The 20,812-nt window shown below is 37.3% G+C and overlaps 1 protein-coding gene across 2 annotated transcripts in view; it reads right to left on the bottom strand.

Annotated features, from left to right (window-relative positions):
• Positions 1-6,000: 6,000 nt before the first annotated feature.
• Positions 6,001-20,812, bottom strand: part of csgalnact1a (chondroitin sulfate N-acetylgalactosaminyltransferase 1a) — a 30,069-nt gene continuing 15,257 nt past the window's right edge. For both annotated transcript variants that reach the window (XM_058618039.1, XM_058618038.1), the window contains 6 exons: positions 19,689-19,905; positions 18,142-18,243; positions 10,637-10,815; positions 10,414-10,508; positions 9,374-9,455; positions 6,001-7,841 (listed from right to left, as the gene is read on the bottom strand). In XM_058618039.1, coding sequence (XP_058474022.1) covers positions 7,546-7,841; positions 9,374-9,455; positions 10,414-10,508; positions 10,637-10,815; positions 18,142-18,243; positions 19,689-19,905 — 971 coding nt within the window. In that variant the 3' untranslated portion in view covers positions 6,001-7,545. The remainder of the gene's footprint in view (positions 7,842-9,373; positions 9,456-10,413; positions 10,509-10,636; positions 10,816-18,141; positions 18,244-19,688; positions 19,906-20,812) is intronic.

Here is a 20,812-nt window from a genome sequence, read left to right as displayed (position 1 = left end):
GTCACATTTTGGACGACATACTATACTATGATGTTTTTTCATGATTTTGGATGACATACTAACCTATGACTTTTTTGTCACATTTTGGACGACATACTATACTATGATGTTATTTCATGATTTTGGACGACATACTATACTATGATGTTTTTTCATGATTTTGGACGACATACTAACATATGACTTTTTTGTCACATTTTTGACGACATACTAACCTATGACTTTTTGTCAGATTTTGGACTACATACTATACTATGATTTTTTTTCATGATTTTGGACGACATACTATAATATGACTTTTTTGTCACATTCGGACGACATACTATACTATGATGTTTTTTTCATGATTTTGGAAGACATACTTACCTATGACTTTTTTGTCACATTTTGGACGACATACTATACTTTGATGTTTTTTCATGATTTTGGACGACATACTAACCTATGACTTTTTTGTCACATTTTGGACGACATACTATAGTATGACTTTTTTGTCACATTTTGGACGACATACTATACTATGATGTTTTTTCATGATTTTAGACGACATACTATAGTATGACTTTTTTGTCACATTTTGGACGACATACTATACTATGATGATTTTTCATGATTTTGGACGACATACTATACTATGATGTTTTTTCATGATTTTGGACAACATACTATAGTATGACCTTTTTGTCACATTTTGGACGACATACTATACTATGATGTTTTTTCATGATTTTGGACGACATACTAACATATGACTTTTTTGTCACATTTTGGACGACAAGCTATAGTATGACCTTTTTGTCACATTTTGGACGACATACTATATACTATGATGTTTTTTCATTATTTTGGACAACTTACTAACATATGACTTTTTTGTCACATTTTGGACGACATACTATAGTATGACTTTTTAGTCACATTTTGGACGACATACTATACTATGAATTTTTTGTCACATTTTCGATGACATACTTACATATGACTTTTTTGTCACATTTTGGACGACATACTATAGTATGACCTTTTTGTCACATTTTGGACGACATACTATACTATGATGTTTTTTCATGATTTTGGATGACATACTAACCTATGACTTCTTTGTCACATTTCGGACAACAAACTATAGTATGACTTTTTTGTCACATTTTGGACGACATACTATAGTATGACCTTTTTGTCACATTTTGGACGACATACTATAGTATGACTTTTTTGTCACATTTTGGACGACATACTATACTATGATGTTTTTTCATGATTTTGGACGACATACTAACCTATGACTTTTTTGTCACATTTTGGACGACATACTATAGTATGATTTTTTTTCATGATTTTGGACGACATACTATAATATGACTTTTTTGTCACATTCGGACGACATACTATACTATGATGTTTTTTTCATGATTTTGGAAGACATACTTACCTATGACTTTTTTGTCACATTTTGGACGACATACTATACTATGACTTCTTTGTCACATTTTGGACAACAAACTATAGTATGACCTTTTTGTCACATTTTGGACGACATACTATACTTTGATGTTTTTTCATGATTTTGGACGACATACTAACCTATGACTTTTTTGTCACATTTTGGACGACATACTATAGTATGACTTTTTTGTCACATTTTGGACGACATACTATACTATGACTTTTTTGTCACATTTTGGACTACATACTATACTATGACTTCTTTGTCACATTTTGGACGACATACTATACTATGATGTTTTTTCATGATTTTAGACGACATACTATAGTATGACTTTTTTGTCACATTTTTGACGACATACTAACCTATGACTTTTTTGTCACATTTTGGACGACATACTAAACTATGACTTTTTTTGTCACATTTTGGACTACATACTATACTATGACTTCTTTGTCACATTTTGGACAACAAACTATAGTATGACTTTTTAGTCACATTTTGGACGACATACTATACTATGAATTTTTTGTCACATTTTGGACGACATATTTTCTATTACTTTTTTGTCACATTTTGGACGACACACTATACTATGATGTTTTTTCATGATTTTGGACAACATACTATAGTATGACTTTTTGTCACATTTTGGACGACATATTTTCTATTACTTTTTTGTCACATTTTGGACGACATACTATAGTATGACTTTTTTGTCACATTTTGGACGACATACTATACTATGATGTTTTTTCATGATTTTGGACGACATACTAACCTATGACTTTTTTGTCACATTCTGGACGACATACTATACTATGATGTTTTTTCATGATTTTCGACGACATACTATGACTTTTTTTTCCCAATTTGGACGACATACTATACTATGACTTTTTTGTCACATTTTGGACGACATACTATACTATGAATTTTTTGTCACATTTTGGAGGACATACTAACCTATGACTTTTTTGTCACATTTTGGACGACATACTGTAATATGACTTTGTTGTCACATTTTGGACGACATACTATACTATGATGTTTTTTCATGATTTTGGACAACATACTATAGTATGACTTTTTAGTCACATTTTGGACGACATACTATACTATGAATTTTTTGTCACATTTTCGATGACATACTTACATATGACTTTTTTGTCACATTTTGGACGACATACTATAGTATGACCTTTTTGTCACATTTTGGACGACATACTATACTATGATGTTTTTTCATGATTTTGGATGACATACTAACCTATGACTTCTTTGTCACATTTCGGACAACAAACTATAGTATGACTTTTTTGTCACATTTTGGACGACATACTATAGTATGACCTTTTTGTCACATTTTGGACGACATACTATAGTATGACTTTTTTGTCACATTTTGGACGACATACTATACTATGATGTTTTTCATGATTTTGGACGACATACTAACCTATGACTTTTTTGTCACATTTTGGGCGACATACTATACTATGATGTTTTTTCATGATTTTAGACGACATACTATAGTATGACTTTTTTGTCACATTTTGGACGACATACTAACCTATGACTTTTTTGTTACATTTTGGACGACATACTAACCTATGACTTTTTTGTCACATTTTGGACGACATACTAACCTATGACTTTTTTGTCACATTTTGGACTACATACTATACTATGACTTCTTTGTCACATTTTGGACAACAAACTATAGTATGACTTTTTAGTCACATTTTGGACGACATACTATACTATGAATTTTTTGTCACATTTTCGATGACATACTAACATATGACTTTTTTGTCACATTTTGGACGACATACTATAGTATGACTTTTTTGTCACATTTTGGACGACATACTAAACTATGACTTTTTTGTCACATTTTGGACTACATACTATACTATGACTTCTTTGTCACATTTTGGACAACAAACTATAGTATGACTTTTTAGTCACATTTTGGACAACAAACTATAGTATGACTTTTTAGTCACATTTTGGACGACATACTATACTATGAATTTTTTGTCACATTTTGGACGACATACTATACTATGAATTTTTTGTCACATTTTGGACGACATATTTTCTATTACTTTTTTGTCACATTTTGGACGACATACTATACTATGATGTTTTTTCATGATTTCGGACAACAAACTATAGTATGACTTTTTTGTCACATTTTGGACGACATACTATAGTATGACCTTTTTGTCACATTTTGGACGACATACTATAGTATGACTTTTTTGTCACATTTTGGACGACATACTATACTATGATGTTTTTTCATGATTTTGGACGACATACTAACCTATGACTTTTTTGTCACATTTTGGGCGACATACTATACTATGATGTTTTTTCATGATTTTAGACGACATACTATAGTATGACTTTTTTGTCACATTTTGGACGACATACTAACCTATGACTTTTTTGTTACATTTTGGACGACATACTAACCTATGACTTTTTTGTCACATTTTGGACGACATACTAACCTATGACTTTTTTGTCACATTTTGGACTACATACTATACTATGACTTCTTTGTCACATTTTGGACAACAAACTATAGTATGACTTTTTAGTCACATTTTGGACGACATACTATACTATGAATTTTTTGTCACATTTTCGATGACATACTAACATATGACTTTTTTGTCACATTTTGGACGACATACTATAGTATGACTTTTTTGTCACATTTTGGACGACATACTAAACTATGACTTTTTTGTCACATTTTGGACTACATACTATACTATGACTTCTTTGTCACATTTTGGACAACAAACTATAGTATGACTTTTTAGTCACATTTTGGACAACAAACTATAGTATGACTTTTTAGTCACATTTTGGACGACATACTATACTATGAATTTTTTGTCACATTTTGGACGACATACTATACTATGAATTTTTTGTCACATTTTGGACGACATATTTTCTATTACTTTTTTGTCACATTTTGGACGACATACTATACTATGATGTTTTTTCATGATTTTGGACAACATACTATAGTATGACTTTTTTGTCACATTTTTGACGACACACTATACTATGATGTTTTTTCATGATTTTGGACAACATACTATACTATGACTTTTTGTCACATTTTGGACGACATATTTTCTATTACTTTTTTGTCACATTTTGGACGACATACTATACTATGATGTTTTTTCATGATTTTGGACAACATACTATAGTATGACTTTTTTGTCACATTTTTGACGACACACTATACTATGATGTTTTTTCATGATTTTGGACAACATACTATACTATGACTTTTTGTCACATTTTGGACGACATATTTTCTATTACTTTTTTGTCACATTTTGGACGACATACTATACTATGATGTTTTTTCATGATTTTGGACGACATACTAAAGTATGACTTTTTTGTCACATTAGGAAGACATATTATAGTATGACTTTTTTGTCACATTTTGGATGACATACTATACTATGATGTTTTTTCATGATTTTGCACGACATACTATAGTATGACCTTTTTGTCACATTTTGGACGACATACTAACATATGACTTTTTTGTCACATTTTGGACGACATACTATACTATGATGTTTTTTCATGATTTTGGACGACATACTAACCTATGACCTTTTTTGTCACATTTTGGACATCCTACTAACCTATGACTTTTTTGTCACATTTTGGAGGACATACTAACCTATGACTTTTTTGTCACATTTTGGAGGACATACTAACCTATGACTTTTTTGTCACATTTTGGACGACATACTGTAATATGACTTTTTTGTCACATTTTGGAAGACATACTATACTATGAATTTTTTGTCACATTTTGGAGGACATACTAACCTATGACTTTTTTGTCACATTTTGGACGACATACTGTAATATGACTTTGTTGTCACATTTTGGACGACATACTATACTATGATGTTTTTTCATGATTTTGGACAACATACTATAGTATGACTTTTTTGTCACATTTTGGACGACATACTATACTATGATGTTTTTTCATGATTTTGGAAGACATACTAACCTATGACTTTTTTCTCACATTTTGGACGACATACTATAGTATGACTTTTTTGTCACATTTTGGACGACATACTATACTATGATATTTTTTCATGATTTTGGACGACATACTAACATATGATTTTTTTGTCAAATTTTGGATGACATACTATACTATGATGTTTTTTCATGATTTTGCACGACATACTATAGTATGACTTTTTGTCACATTTTGGACGATATAGTATACTATGATGATTTTTCATGATTTTGGACGACATACTAACCTATGACTTTTTTGTCACATTTTGGACGACATACTAACCTATGACCCTTTTGTCAGATTTTGCACGACATATCATAGCATGACTTTTTTGTCACATTTTGGAGGACATACTATAGTATTACTTTTTTTTGACATTTTGGAAGACATACTTAAGTATGAGTTTGTGTGTTTATCGTATATCGTACTTGAGCAAACACGTTTTTAATTAAATATATACATACAAATGTTTTATTTAATTAATTTACATGACATTACATGAGGTGAAAAAATCGTTTGAAATGTAAATAAAGCATATTTTCTTATTACAAGGAACATTTCAATGAAACAAAACAAGAACACAGTTCAAAAAGTGCTTTTTTCACATCTTTGGTCAACCACCAACAGCATACCTTGTTTTGAATTGCTTTATTGACTGAATAAGTGCTAGTAAAAACATAAAATAAAATAAAAAACTAAATTAATGGGAAACTACATTAAAACAAATATAAACATGGTCATTTCTCTATACCATGATTTCTGTGACTTTTGTGACTTATGTAACATTTTGTCATTGCTGCATTCTGGACTTAACTTATAACAAAAGAGTCACATTTTATTGGCTAATATATATATATATATGTATATATATATATATGTAGAGAGAGAGAGAGAGCTCCATATAAAGATTGAAACACTTATTCTGACTTTGTCATGAAGTCATCGTCAGTGATGACAGTGAACAGTACTGTCAGTCATTTCTGTGGCCACAAATTAGTTATCCAATGCTCTATCTTTTTAAATTGAATTTTTTTTCCAATATATTAAGGGCACACATACAGAATATATCCTATTCAGGAGTTAGAGTAAACCTTTTACCATCAACTACCTAAATAAAATATATATGTTTTACTCAAAACTAAACCCTTAATCAAAGAGATGAATGGCACAAGCGCACAATACTGCATTTTGAATGAGAAAAACAGAAAAGTAATTATAAACAATGACATTTAGAAAAAACAACAACAAACATAAATAGAAAATAAGATTACTTATTAATAATTTATTAAAACCGAATGTTCTATAAGGCCATTCTACAGGCTTCGAACATGTCCTTCATTGTTTATTCATCTACACAATATTCATATTTAGTCCACTAGGTGGCCACGCTTCACTGCCTATAAAACCCTGTAGGTTGACCTCAAAGTAAGGCCTCTTAAAACTGAGAAATAATCTCACATAGATATTGGAATTACAGATGACACAATGAAAAGTCCACTACAGCTGTTTGGATCCTAAAAGAAATATTTTAAAAAAATGCCTCAAGCCATCCAGTCAGTTTGAGTTCGCCTGACAAAATGTTGTCCTTGCTACAATAGAGCGACAGCAGTCTCTGAATCCTGTAACAGTTCAATATAAATTCTTCACATTTTTCATTTAATGAATAGTCTGATGTTTTGGTAATATGATTATTCACGCTGTTTCTGAGGATTAATTTTAAGAACATCGATTTCTCTATTACATGTGAGTTTACAGCCTACAGTACTAGAGTTTGGATTTGCCTCAGGTCTGACAGTGGTGGACACTGTACTTTAAATCATTAATGATTTACCTAAGTAAAAAAACATTTATTTCTAATGGGAAATGTTGTACTTTTAACTCAACTGCCGTTATTTCACAGCTTTCCTTACCTGTCATATTAAGATGTTTCTTTGTTCTTGAAGTATGTAGAGATTTTACCGATGAACGTGTTTCAGTTTAACTGATTGCAATCTTTGTGTCCTCATGTCTTCTTGGGATTTGAGTTGTGCTGCTGCTTCTGTTTGCGGAGGTGAGCCTCGATCTCATGCCGGAAAAACAGCATCCCCAGCTGACTGTGCGAGGCCTCGTTCATGGCCTTGGACTGCATGCACATGTGGTACTGGTCGGACGGGAGCTGGTCAGCACAGTGCTTCTCGTGCCACAGGTGGAACAAGCCTCGCGACGGTGCTCGTACCACTAGCAGGTTGCTGTGAAGGTACTTCCTGTAGAGGTGGACATCTTCTCCACCCCAGCCTTTGATGTCGATGTCAAAACCACCTACAAGAACACACACATCCCATCAAATTTTGCCAACATCTCTACAGGACCCATAGCCTCTCTCTCTTTTTCTCTCCTCACTCACACACACACAGAGACAGACAGAGAGCTCTTTGCCAATTGCTTCTTTATCTATTATATATGTGGGTTTTTTTTATGTAGAATTATTTGTCCAGACTTCATTATGTGTTAGAGTGGCACCACGTCTGAGTAGCTCTGAGTTTATTGTTAGATTTCTGTTGTTTTCCGTGTGTATTTATCTTGTCGTGTATTACCTCGCGTTGCAATATCTATCTATCCATCCATCCATCCATCCATTTGGGAAACTTGGAGCTGCATGGTGCAGAAACAGCAGCAACAGAGCTTGTAGTCAGGCAATTGTTCATGGAGAACTTGATCTGCTTTGCCATTCATTGACAGAGCACACATTTTCAATGTAAAATGATCCCCTCCATTTAGTCTTGAACAGTCTGGTGACGGGATTATGAGTGAACACAATGTGATCACATGATCAGTTTTCTCCCCGCAGCCTGCCCTGCCCGTTTGCTTGGTTGTTTAAGTGGAACTGTCGGCACGTGCAGTTCTCGATCAGGCATGTTTCTATCATCTTCACACGACTGAACCCTCATGCCTTTTTTTTTTCTTTTCTTTTGCTTACATCTTGTGTCACACTTAAGACTTTAAGTGTCTTAAGCGTTTATTTTTCAACAAACGCTGCAGGGCTAAACAGAGAGAAGACAGGGATTTTGAACTTGGCAGATTAATATTTCATTCACTTGCGTGTGTGTGTTTGTGTGTGTACACAGGGTGTTAATAATATAGTCAATTGCAATTCCAGATGAACATAATAATGGAATATTGTACAAAAATAATAAACATTTTGTCTAGGTTCCTGTTCTGCTATGACAGGATTGATAGGTGCATGTGTGTATGGCAAATATGAACCTTATTTAATTAAGAGACGACTAAACATAAGTGTCGAGAGCGTGTCAGACTCTTAATAAAAATGTAGTAGAAAAACGTAAAAAAAAGGACTATAAATGTGCACTGCATACCAGCACTTTGTTAAGTTAATATAAGGTATAAAAACAAGAGATTGTAGCATCAAAGAAAAGACATGAGTTGAAAACAAAAAGAAAGTCACAGTGACAAAATGCGCATACATTAATACATACATTAGGGATGCACGATACTTAACATAAAATCTGTCATACTCGTGTCGCCGCAGATGTAGATATACAATTTCTTCATTGAGCAAAATAAATAATCACAAAAACATGATGGTTGTAGAGGGCGCCAGTATTAAAAAACAAGGAGGTAGCAGCCAATTTAGCCTACTATTGTAGTTATTAGTCATATCTGCAGATCTTGGTGTGTTTGCTGATAGCCGATAATAAATCTTAAACCCAATATCTGCCAATACCGATATCGTGCCGATAATATCATGCATCCCTGATACACTAGAAAGACTAGACTAGAAAGTGAAGTGGTTCATTTAATTTGTCCACCTATGTTACCTAATGTTCCTTTACCTATGTTAATGAAGTCAGATCTGTATTGGCAGGTCATGCCGAAACCAAAATCCCGCCAGAATCCTGTTTCTTTCTTGATCACCTGCAGGAACAAAGGGATGCCAGTCTTAGCCAGTGTGTTAACAGAAGTATTATATCAGCATGATATTACAGGGAGGTTCTTGAACAGGATTGTTATGGATTTGTACACCGAGCAGCCGGAGAAGGGAATATTTTTCTCCTCTACCCTCCAGGTATAAAATCATCACATTATATGCAGCATGATGTTTTCCACAAGTAGCTTGCAGCAAGCACAAAAAAAGGACAGAGTTAAGGTGTGTGCGTCTTTATTATGTTGCGGGGACCAATGCTGGTGCAAACCCATTGTTGTGAGGACATTTTTGCAGGTCCTTGCAACTTTATGACATGACGTTAGGGTTAGGATTCAAATGATCACACTCGGGTTAAGGTAAGGGTTGGGATTAGGCATGTAATCGAAATTGGCAGGGTTCAGCAAGCACATGTGTTTTTGTATCTTCATCAGTCAGAAACAAAAACCCACGTTTGCTGCCAGAAGCTAGCAATAATGTGGATGTTGTTTTTAATCCGCAGCTTGTTACGAAGACAACACGTACTCAAACTGTTAATATTTATTGTGCATCATTTCAATTTTAAGAATTCCTTCTTCTTTGAGCCTAACACATGCAAGTAGTTATTTTACAGACATTTACTCCCCAAACTTGGCTGTCTCCATGACAACAGCAGTGTTTTTATTTTTCTGTCAATATCTTTTACTGTCAATATTGGCAACAGAATGTGTTTGAATAAGTTTCATATTTTGTCCACAATAAAAGCTCTGAAGTGAAATGTTTTCGTGAAGATAAGCAAAAAATGTAAAATCAGATTTGTTAAATCATCTGCCGGACCAGATACTGATGCTGGCGGGCCGGTTTTGGCCCACGGGCCACTGGGTTAGGGTATGAGGCTACAGAATGCATTATATCTATGAATGTCTTAACTACAGAGGAACAAATGTGTGTGTGTGTGTGTGTGTGTGTTACCAGCTGCTGCTCCACAGTCGGGATGTGCTCAGGGCTTCCATAGATCAGAGTGGGATTGTACTGGCTGAATAACACCGGATAAAAAACCTTCTTACCTAAGATGTAGAGAGAGATGGTGCTGTCAGAAACTGGGAAATGAAGTATCATGCAATGTGTATGTATATATGTGTGTGTGTGTGTGTGTGTGTGTGTGTGTGTGTGCAGCAGGTGTTGTTTGTCTGACCGGGCTGTGTGTTGAGCCGGCAGCTGTTGAGGAAGTCAGCTGTGAAGTAGATGTCAACGTCGCAGAAGAAAAGCAGCACGTTGCCTCCCTTCCACGCTCGGGCCCCGACATCGAGACCTCGTCCCCGAGAGAACTCCTCGTCCAGCTGAAGCAGAGTGTAGTTCCTGAAATCAACCTCCCTGCAGATACACGGCAGAGACAGAGAGGCAGAAATCAGTGGAAAAGTGGAGGGAAGTGGAAAATATGATTGTGGCAGAGCTGGAAACAGAATATGAATGTTGCTTTCACAAATTATAACCAAATGTTTTAATTACTCCTTTACTAACACTACTTTATATCAGTTTGTTCTCCTATTTATTAGTTTTTATTGCAACTTTTATGTTTTTGTTTTTTTTTCCTTACCTTACTGTACCTATATCGTGTTTCACTTCTCATTGTTCGCTAATGTTTTTATTAGGACATTAAGACGACTTCCTGAAGTGAAGCATTTTAAATCACGCCTGATGTCTAATTCATAGCAAATTCTTCTGTTTCACTGATTTACTCTTGTAACATGTCATTGGACTTACATTAACTTAAAGCAGGCAGTGTGAAATAGTGACAAACAGGAGATGATGATGCATAAAGGAAAGCAGAGGTAAGATTTTGATCCGTGTAGTTCTTTTTTTTAAACCTTCCTATGAGCAATAAATCGACTAAATGTAGATTTAGTTACATTAGTATGGAGTATTCATCTTCAAGCTGGAAAAACAACTAAGAAAAGAGATGAAATGATTTGCTCCAAGGATTCAGATTCACTCTCTTGTGATTTGTGGTTAAGTATGTGTTTTAATTTGCTCACAAATTAAAACACCATAGTAATAACTGAAATGATGAGGGCGTTTAACTGTCCGAGTTTGACCTTTTTGGATAACATGTGACAGCCCTAATAAACACACAAGGGAAATGAAGGTTAGGTTCATTTTTGCCCTAGGCCTCCCTTGTTGGTTAATCCAGACCTGATAATCCCCTGTTTTCACCCTTTTCCTGCCTTCAGTATTTTCCCCCTCAAACAGCACTTTCACACCATTTCACACCCCACACCCACCATGTTCACGAGTCCTGATCCTGGTCATAACACACACACACACACCAGCTTTAAAACTGTAACCAAACAATTCATTGCACTGGATAATAGCACACTTCCTACTTCACTTTTTCCAAGGATGTGGTGAGAGTTAAGAGAAACAGCTGGATCCAGATGTGCACAGCTGGGGCTTTGTCCTTGACCATGACAGTTCACACTGTTAGTGACTAATCCTTTACTCATGCACACACAGAGTGAGACACACACACACACACACACACACACACTTGCATCAACTTCAGACAGAGGATACAGAGCAGAGACTGGTTCACACGTCTGAGAGTCTTCCTCCGTTCATGTGAGGCTGGGTGACGTAACACATCAGAGGCAGCAAAACATACCCAGCTTTGTTTGAGGAAGCAGGGACGAGGGGAGGAAACATGGTCAGTGTGTTTTTGCCTGACGCTGCTTGAACCACGTGCTGCACACTTCCACCTCCCCGCTGTCTGCGAACACCGAGTATCAGCATACACTGCACTTTTACATAACGTACTAAAGTCCCACTATGTGTGAAGATAAGTGCATAGTGGAGCGGAGCACAGAGTGAGCAGTAAATCAGATGAATAAAGGTATATTCCTGATAGTTTCTCTGTGGTTTACGATCTAAAGGTCAAGGCTGGAAATGACAACAGGAATGGACTGAGCTTCTGCAGCGAGGGACAGAGACGCAGCTGTGGGACGTGCCGCCTTCTCCTCCTGCTTCAGATTTGTGGCAAACACACAATCATACACATACACACACACACAGGGAGAGAGAGAGAGAGAAGCTGTCTGTATGAGTCAGGACTATACGGATTAGGACTAGATTTTGTGTGGTGTGATGTTTAGAATAGAATAGAATGAGCTTTATTGTCATTATACACAGGGGCCTAATGCCAAAATCTGCATGTTTTTGGACTGGAGAACCCAGAGAAAACCCACGCACACATGGGGAGAACATGCAAAACTCCATGCAGAAAGGCCCTTGCGAGCCTGGGTGTTCTTGCTGCAAAGGCAAGAGTGTATAAAAGCACATGCCCTCAAATATCTCACTGCATGCATTTACTGTCGGGTCAGCTGATCTGCCAGACAAGCGGACAGAGTCCAGCATCCTCATCAAAACAGACTCAATCTGTTTCCCCAGTCCACCCAGAGTCCCAGGAGAGGTGGACCCACCCACTGGGACCCACCCACTGTGCCCTGTGTCTGCCATCCACAGATGGCAGACACAGAGCACAATAACTCTGACTGTTTCAAACAATATCAATACAACAGGCAGCTACACTCACATGTTGATTCAGGCTCAGCTTTAACGACACCAAAAAGCCTGTTCGTCAGATGATGATGAGATGAGAAAAATGTTCACGAGAGAAGTCTGAATGAGGAAGCAAATAAATGATTTGACTTGTTTCCATTAACTGAAGTGAAAATGTTAGATTTTACACCGTTTGAAAGGAAAAATCTGACATTTGTGAAGGTCCTGGCTCCAGCTTCCTATTAAGCGTACAGACATTATCAACAGCATATCTTTACGCTTACTTTACTCTTTATCTCCAACATCTACAAATTAATCAGCATGTATTTATATTTGAAATGAAATCTACTTGTAATTATTTGGTAATGCGATTTAGGTAAGACTATAATTATATACTGTCCATTCAAATACAAGGTCTAGAGTGTTTTAAATGCAGCTGTTGTGAGCTGAGTGGGAAAGTCCACTTAAATCCTGCAATAACCATGTTTTCTTAATGACTTTTTATATCTCCTTCGTGCCCACGAGCATCAGCATTCATATTATGGCCAGAAATAGTCTGTTTGCTGACTGTGGGCGTGATGACTGGTACCAAGTAGTGGCTAAATTATTCAAAGTGTGTCAGGGACAGTCGCCTGTAAAAAACTGTCATGTTGTGGCTCAGCAGCAGTGCTGATTCTGTTAATTCTGCTTAGGATGCACAGCGGAAACAAAATGCCCCTGATTGTTTTGTGTTTTCTTGTCTATGTAGCCTGAGGACTGACTGCAGACACAGAGAGGAGTGAATGTGAAAAGTCCCCTACATGTGGCCAAAGACCAGGCTTCCTCGCAGCCTGAACTCATTTCTGAGACACCAGAGGGGCATGTTTGCTTTTTTTATTGCTTAATGAATGGCAAAGTCACCATTTGGGTCCTGATAGAACATTATCTCCAGATTTATTACGTGTCTATGAATTAGTGACATCTAAGGGTGAGATTTAAACTGAACAAACGGAGAAATGGACGTCCCATATGTTCCCAAGCGAGTCAGGGAACTAAGGTGGCCTTCATATACCAGTAAGGATGTTGTTCTTCTTTATTTGCTTAACACGTGGCTGGTTTGTCCGTTTGGGCCTCCATAAAGCATGGCCCTTGTTCTAAGTACATATAAAATTTTAATTTAAGGCGACAAAAATTCAACTATTTTATTTTTAAAGCAGACCTACCTTTATATAAACACACTTAAGGATAGTAGTACATTACATGTTTGCCAATAAACCCTCATAAATACTTCAAACAGGACCTTTAGACTAGAAAGAAAAAAGTATAATAATAAGTAATAATACATACAATTATTCTTTATTCTTGGGTTTCCATCAGCCTGTTTTAATGTGCATTTTTGACACTTTAAACTAGTTTTTACACTTGAGGGTAAGATGTGAATGACTGCAATAGAAACAGTATAGACATTTTATTATAGTATAGAAGTAATTTCCACCTTACTGATAAAACGAGTAAGAGGAGGAAACTGATGCAGTAACCACAACATTTACTCTACTTATATTATTACATTTACAAACTGAGGCAGCAACAAAGTGCGTCTAAACGCGCTCTTTATTTATCAAGCTGTGCCTTGGATGCTGACACTGACTTTGGTGCCATCTATTGCTTAACGCCCAGTTTGCTTCACAGCAGTGGCAGGAAACACATAAATGAGCGACTTCCTCCTTTATCGACCCTTGGAAAATTTCAGTTTAAATTGACATTACACTTTAATGGAAAACCTGAAAAAGTAGACTATCTCGACGTCAGCCGGCGTGCGCCCCTGCGTATAAATCAGGGGTATAAATCAAAATCTTCTTCACCACAAAATGTTATGGGTCAAAGTTCTTGATTTCCAACTAATGGTATGTCCACACTTGGCGAACACAGTCAACATTATACTGGCGAGTATCAGCGTGTTGGCCTTGTCACAGAGAGCATTATTACTGCTGATCGAGCTCAAGGCGCTGCTCTGCCTAATTGCATCCTCGCCGGGCTGCGAGCGGTCCTGCCGCCTCCTGAAATACATTTCAACGAGGCAAAGAAATGAGTAACAGCTCATTTTTTCCTGTTTATCTGTCACTTGCCTGATGTTTACAGAGCAGGCAGAGTGGTGCATCCTCTCTGGGCTATTGTACAGAAGAAGACGAGACATTACAGCGCGCATTAGTAGTCTCCGCGTGTGTTGGCTAGATAACTGCAGACTGAATAACGTCAAGGCTGAACCCTTGGGGAAGTTATTAACGTTGAGCAATGTGCAGAATGGGTCCATGTATTGACAAACTGTTTTACCCTCTTTGATTTGTTTTGGGCATATTTTCCATTTCCTCCCCGATTTATGTCTCATTTAATCTAGTCATAATCTCCCCTCGCTGACCTTCTGCTCAACATGATCCTCTCGTGTCGTTGGAGCTGTTAGAGGCCCTACAGAGAGTTGTTAACCTATCTGTGAACCGAGCAAAATGCCACAGCAGCATGAGCAGCCTTTATGGAGAGAACTGAATACATATCAGAGAGAGTTGTAGTTGAGGGAGAGGAGAAAACATGATCTCATTATTTGTTTCTTCTTCTGTCCATTCACTTATTCAGGTTTCCTTTTCACACATTTTACCTCTTCTAACGTCAGCTTTCTCGCTCTTTCCTTCTGAGCAATTTATCTGTGCTCTTTATATCTTAGTCTTGAATAATGTAGATGCCCACGATGGTTTGAGTTGAGGCTTTGAAGAATTGATGCATTCGCCATGACGTGATGTAATGAACGCTGATCTGCTCATTCTCCGGTGTCTCCCGTGAATTTGAGGTTCTGACTTAATGAAACACTGCGTTAATTGCCTGTTTTATGCTTGTTTTGGCTTCTGGAGCAACTAGTTGACAGGTCCAAATAGAGAAAATCAGTGAAACAGACAAAGGACAAATAGCTTTTGGGAGCAGATACAAAATAAACCCGTTTCTAGGGGCAAATTTAATTTGTAGGACAGCCAGTGAAGAGATGAGCTATTTTTTTTTATCTTATTTTAACTTTGGAGTTGTTTTTTAGAGTTGTTATATAAATGAGTGTTTTCAACCTCAGAGAAACTACAGGTCTTAAAAAACAGTTGTTAAATAATGAATAATTTACCATTTATAGCTCAGACTATGGGTCCATTGGTTGGACATATTAGCCAGTAATTAAAAAGGAAAAAAGATCATTAATTAAAAAACTATTTGATTAATTATTTGACTCATTGGTTGACACAGAACAACAAATGATCAAATGAGCTCATACTTGGTCTTTAAAGAAGTGGCACATCTGAAGGCAGTGTTGGATATTTTTTTAGATCGCAGATAACCCTAACCATTACATTTTTTTATAAAGTCAATAAGCAGCCAATTTCTGGGAATTTTTATTACCAGAAACGTTTTTACGGATATATCCTTATGTACTGGATGACACCTTGAGGTTTAAAACCATGTAGATTTAGGATTATTAACTAATTGCCATATAAATTTGATATAAACATTAATTCCTACAAAACTGACACACTTTGACACTGTGAACATAGTAGACTATTGATATTGCTATATTTTAATGTATTACGCATACATTAATTCACAAATTTGTTCCGACTGTTCACTCTGCAACTATTCCGAGCCTGTAGTAATTGGCGAGGGGCCCGTCCTCTTGCAATTAGATTAAGCAATTCACAAATCAATAGATGACTCATCAATAGACGGCGCAGTCTGTGATCGTATCTGTGTGTAAAGTGAGTTTGCCCGAGGAGCAACATAATGGAACCACAGGTAGTTATCCTCTACTGACGACTCTAATTCATTTCACCCACAGTCTGAAAGCCAGATAGAAGAAAAGATGCTCGGATTCAGACCCAGATAACAGATGGAATGCATTCTTAGACACTTGAAGTACACAAGAAAAAAAAAAAAAAAAGAGTTCAAAGCAGAACTGCTGCTCTGTGGGGTAAAATTACAAGACAGTCTATTTCATTCAACACTCTTCTTCACTGAATACATTTTCACTTCAATTTACTCCAGCTATTTTCTATTCAGTGCAATTCTCAACCTCCTCAGTCGCTCCATTAAGAATATTTCCAAGTGAAAAACAATAGCAAAATAGTTTTTTTCGGATCGTGTATTGGAGAGTTTTTTTTTTTACAGCACTTGGGACATCATGTGATCTGTTGATGGTTCACAATATTAGGGACAGTGCACATGTTGTATCTTTGCAAATGAAATAAAGTATTGATTTATTTTGGGAGCAGGATTTGAGGTCACATTTGTGGTTAGTTGAGAAGGATCCACTTGTTGTCTGTTTGCTATGTACCATTGGGGTCTTGCTCATCCAGCTCTCACATTTGCTGTGTGTTCTGCAAACGACACGGCTCCTGTTGATCGCCTTCTTAATTGTAGATTTCAAAATGAGACCTGAGCTTTGAGCGCCACAGGAGGAAATGTTATTGCTAATGCTGACGTCAGCGATCTGCCTTTTACTTTCCCCTCTCAGTTTACAGTCTCACACTGTGGAGGAGTCAAACGGCTTCAGATCGATGACAACACTGCAATGAATATCTAAGATCAATGAGACTCAATCACAAAATATAGAAGTTTGTTGGACTCACAGGCAGAGACAAAGACACTACAGGTAGTGCGACTAATTCACGGCCACACAAAAACCTTCGGGGATGGGAAAGCGACAAGCATCGCCATAGCAACCCCCTCGAGGAAACTGTGTCCCCACGGTGGATGTGACTCCTGCTCAGCCACATCGTCCACTGAGGTGTGGGCGTCGAGGTCCTGTGAGATCGCGCCGTGAGTCAGGGGCGATCACAGGCCTGATGTAATTTATCTGTGTTGACTGGGAGCTCTCAGCCTGATGCCATGCTCCATTATTCATCAGACAGATGACTGGCTGCAGCAGGATGCCAACCCACGAGGTGTGTGTGTGTGTGTGTGTGTTTTGGGAGTGTCTAGAGAGAAAGTGGCAGATTATGAATGTGTGAGAAGATGAGGTCTTTGAGTGAGGGGAATGCCTGCCTCCAAAACAGGTGTTTGTTTGTTTGTTTGTTTGTTTGTTTGTCTGTTTGATATAAAGTGTATTCCATATTCTAATTCAAAGATCTGGTTCCCACCCACCTGGACATGTTCTCCAGCATGCTGCGGACTTCGCTCATCTGCTCCTTCCCGAAATACACCACTGTCAGGTGGACACGGCCGTCCTGACGCACACAGACTTCCCTGTATGTGCACACAAACACACAAAAGTAAGAGGCAATTTAGACGAAAAAGCGTTCTCCCTCTCTGAGCAGGCGAGAATACAGCAAGCAAGTGCGGGCTTTCAAACAGGAGGTTTGGCGTTTTTATTGATTAAAGTGCTGAAAGGAGTAGCTCGACAACAATTCATTAATAAACTATCCTAATCAGTCATCTAGAAAAATGTCAAGCATTTAGTGGATTCAGCTGTTTTGTTTCACAGCATCATAATTTAATTAAATGGCTACTTCTGTATCAGTGAAAAAGCTCTACTCTCCACTATGGCGCAGAGAGGCAGACAAAGGAGACCAGGTTGGAGATGCGTGCGAGCCCTTTTGATGGAGACGTGTCAGATATACCACACACATGCTGAAGATAGTTCAACCCGCCTCTCTTTCAAGACACACACACATTTGTAAGAATTTTGCCCCGAAGCCAATGAGGGGAGAAATCTCATAAAAGTCAAGTCAGTGAACACGAAAGGCTTAAAAACGGCAAAATATGTGTGGAGGATGTTGAGAAACCACAAATAATCCAGTTTTTACTGTCATCATAGGAGCTGTTGTAATAGGCTATCTCGAGTAATAGAACTAGATTGACTTTTTAAATGAGGATTTCTTTCTCTCGCTTCAAATTCATTACTAGATTTAACATAAACTCACATTTTTTTTTTACCTCTGCGTCCTGCAATGAAGGAGGCCTGCCACAGTAAATCCAAAACGCCACTTTGTTCATTTAGAACCCTAAGTGTTAACATTAAAATTTGATAAGTTCCTGCACCGATATGCAACCAGAACACCTTTAATATGGATGAGGGTATAGCGTTTGCTCAGCAACTTGTCGAGTCTTTCAAGTAAGTAGAATTCTTTTGCTGCTCGCTCTCTATCAACGTCTGCTGCTCTGCCCGGGGGTGGGGGAGGGAGACATTTTAATGGACCTCAACAGTGCCACTAAGCAGGATTTACCATGTAAAAACAGCTGTGATAAGCGGCAGTCGGGCCACAGTGAATCACTGACAATAAAGAGGATGTTTCCTCAAGTGCTTGTGACTGTGGCGCTGAAATGAGCAAGTGCTGGCGTGAGGCTGATAAGATTTGAGCGCCTGTCAAAAAGTGAACGTGTGTTAGTTTACCTCGCAGGGATTCATTAACAGAAAATCAAACCATGGTAGTTTTAAATGATATCAGTCCTATAAAAATCCCTATGGTCATACAGTGATTAAAAACCTCTTAGATTACTGCCGGCCAGCATCAAAATGAATTAACTGATGAAACGACACACACAGCTTCAAACTGTTAATTACATGTTCCTTTAAAAAGGGGAACATTTTCCCCCAAATGATCCCCAATTAAAATACAGAGAACTGCCGAGGATAATCTATTAAAGTTCTTGTCTCTGTCACAGTGTCTGTAAATAAAAGTCCAAATCACCTGAAGTTCTGCATGAAGTGTTTGAACTTGTCCGTGCGCCTCGACAGCGGGACGATGATGTTGATCAAGACGCTGGCTGTGTCCACTCTCTCCGTCTTCACCTTCATCAGTGGTCCAAAGGGCCGGAAGAGGACGAGGCGCCTGAATTCATTACTCGATTCCCCTCTGAAGGTCAGCTCGTACAGCGTCCCTTTGTCCTTCTCTGTGCGAGTGATACCTGATCGTTGCAACATAGAGAGAGAGAGACATGTATTACCCACTTTTAATACGTAGTCTCGATAAGGTCGGACTATTATGAAGTGTCTTTTACATTATATTAGCCCGGCCAGGGACAGGAGTTGCAAACCAGCAAATTGCTATATAATCACATCAGACTACACATCAGATGCACCTTTTGTCCACTATGTCTCACTGCATTGTCCCTAATAAATAAAGATGCATTGAATTGAAATGAATTGACAAAGACACTGACAAACATTTCTGTAAATGTGGAGCAGTGTCACCCCAAAAAGTGAATGTAAAATGGAAAAACGATTCAACATCACTCAAGGATACAGAAGAGGAATAAAACAGACAGAACTCAGTGTTAATGGAAACACATTTCAACTTCTGCCAAAAGTCATTTTTAATAAGGCAGCATGCCAGGTTACACTTCGTTTTAACATTTAACTTACAACATCTCTAATGTTCCAACTGCACTACTAAATGTGTAAGGATGACTAAGGTAATGTCTTTATAGGTATGCATGGCAGCAAGCATAAACAAACTGCTTTTAAAATGCCACTAATATCGCTTAAATATCAGTACTGTAACTTTAACTGGATAACATTTGCAGTTCAAAACAGAGTGTAACAAACTGTGAGTTACATTTCCACAAAAAAAAAAAAAAAAATCATATTGAATACTGCTGGAAGCCCGTCGGCATTCAGGGCTTCCTGACCGCGGTAAACCTCCCCCGCGTGCATTAAGCACACTGTGAAAGTGTTATTGATCTTTTTCCTTTTGCACTGAGGAGAAACTGTACGACACAAAGAGTAAATGTAATACATGTATTAACGTTACATCTTGGGTTTCCTGAGTCAGCTTTTTCTTCCCCCTGAGATTTCTGCATTTTAAGCACCACT

The sequence above is a fragment of the Solea solea genome, chromosome 19 (genome assembly GCF_958295425.1).
Source record: "Solea solea chromosome 19, fSolSol10.1, whole genome shotgun sequence".
Lineage (NCBI taxonomy): Eukaryota > Metazoa > Chordata > Actinopteri > Pleuronectiformes > Soleidae > Solea > Solea solea.
Note: the sequence above shows the minus strand (reverse complement) of the source record. Positions and strands in the feature narration are given on the sequence as shown.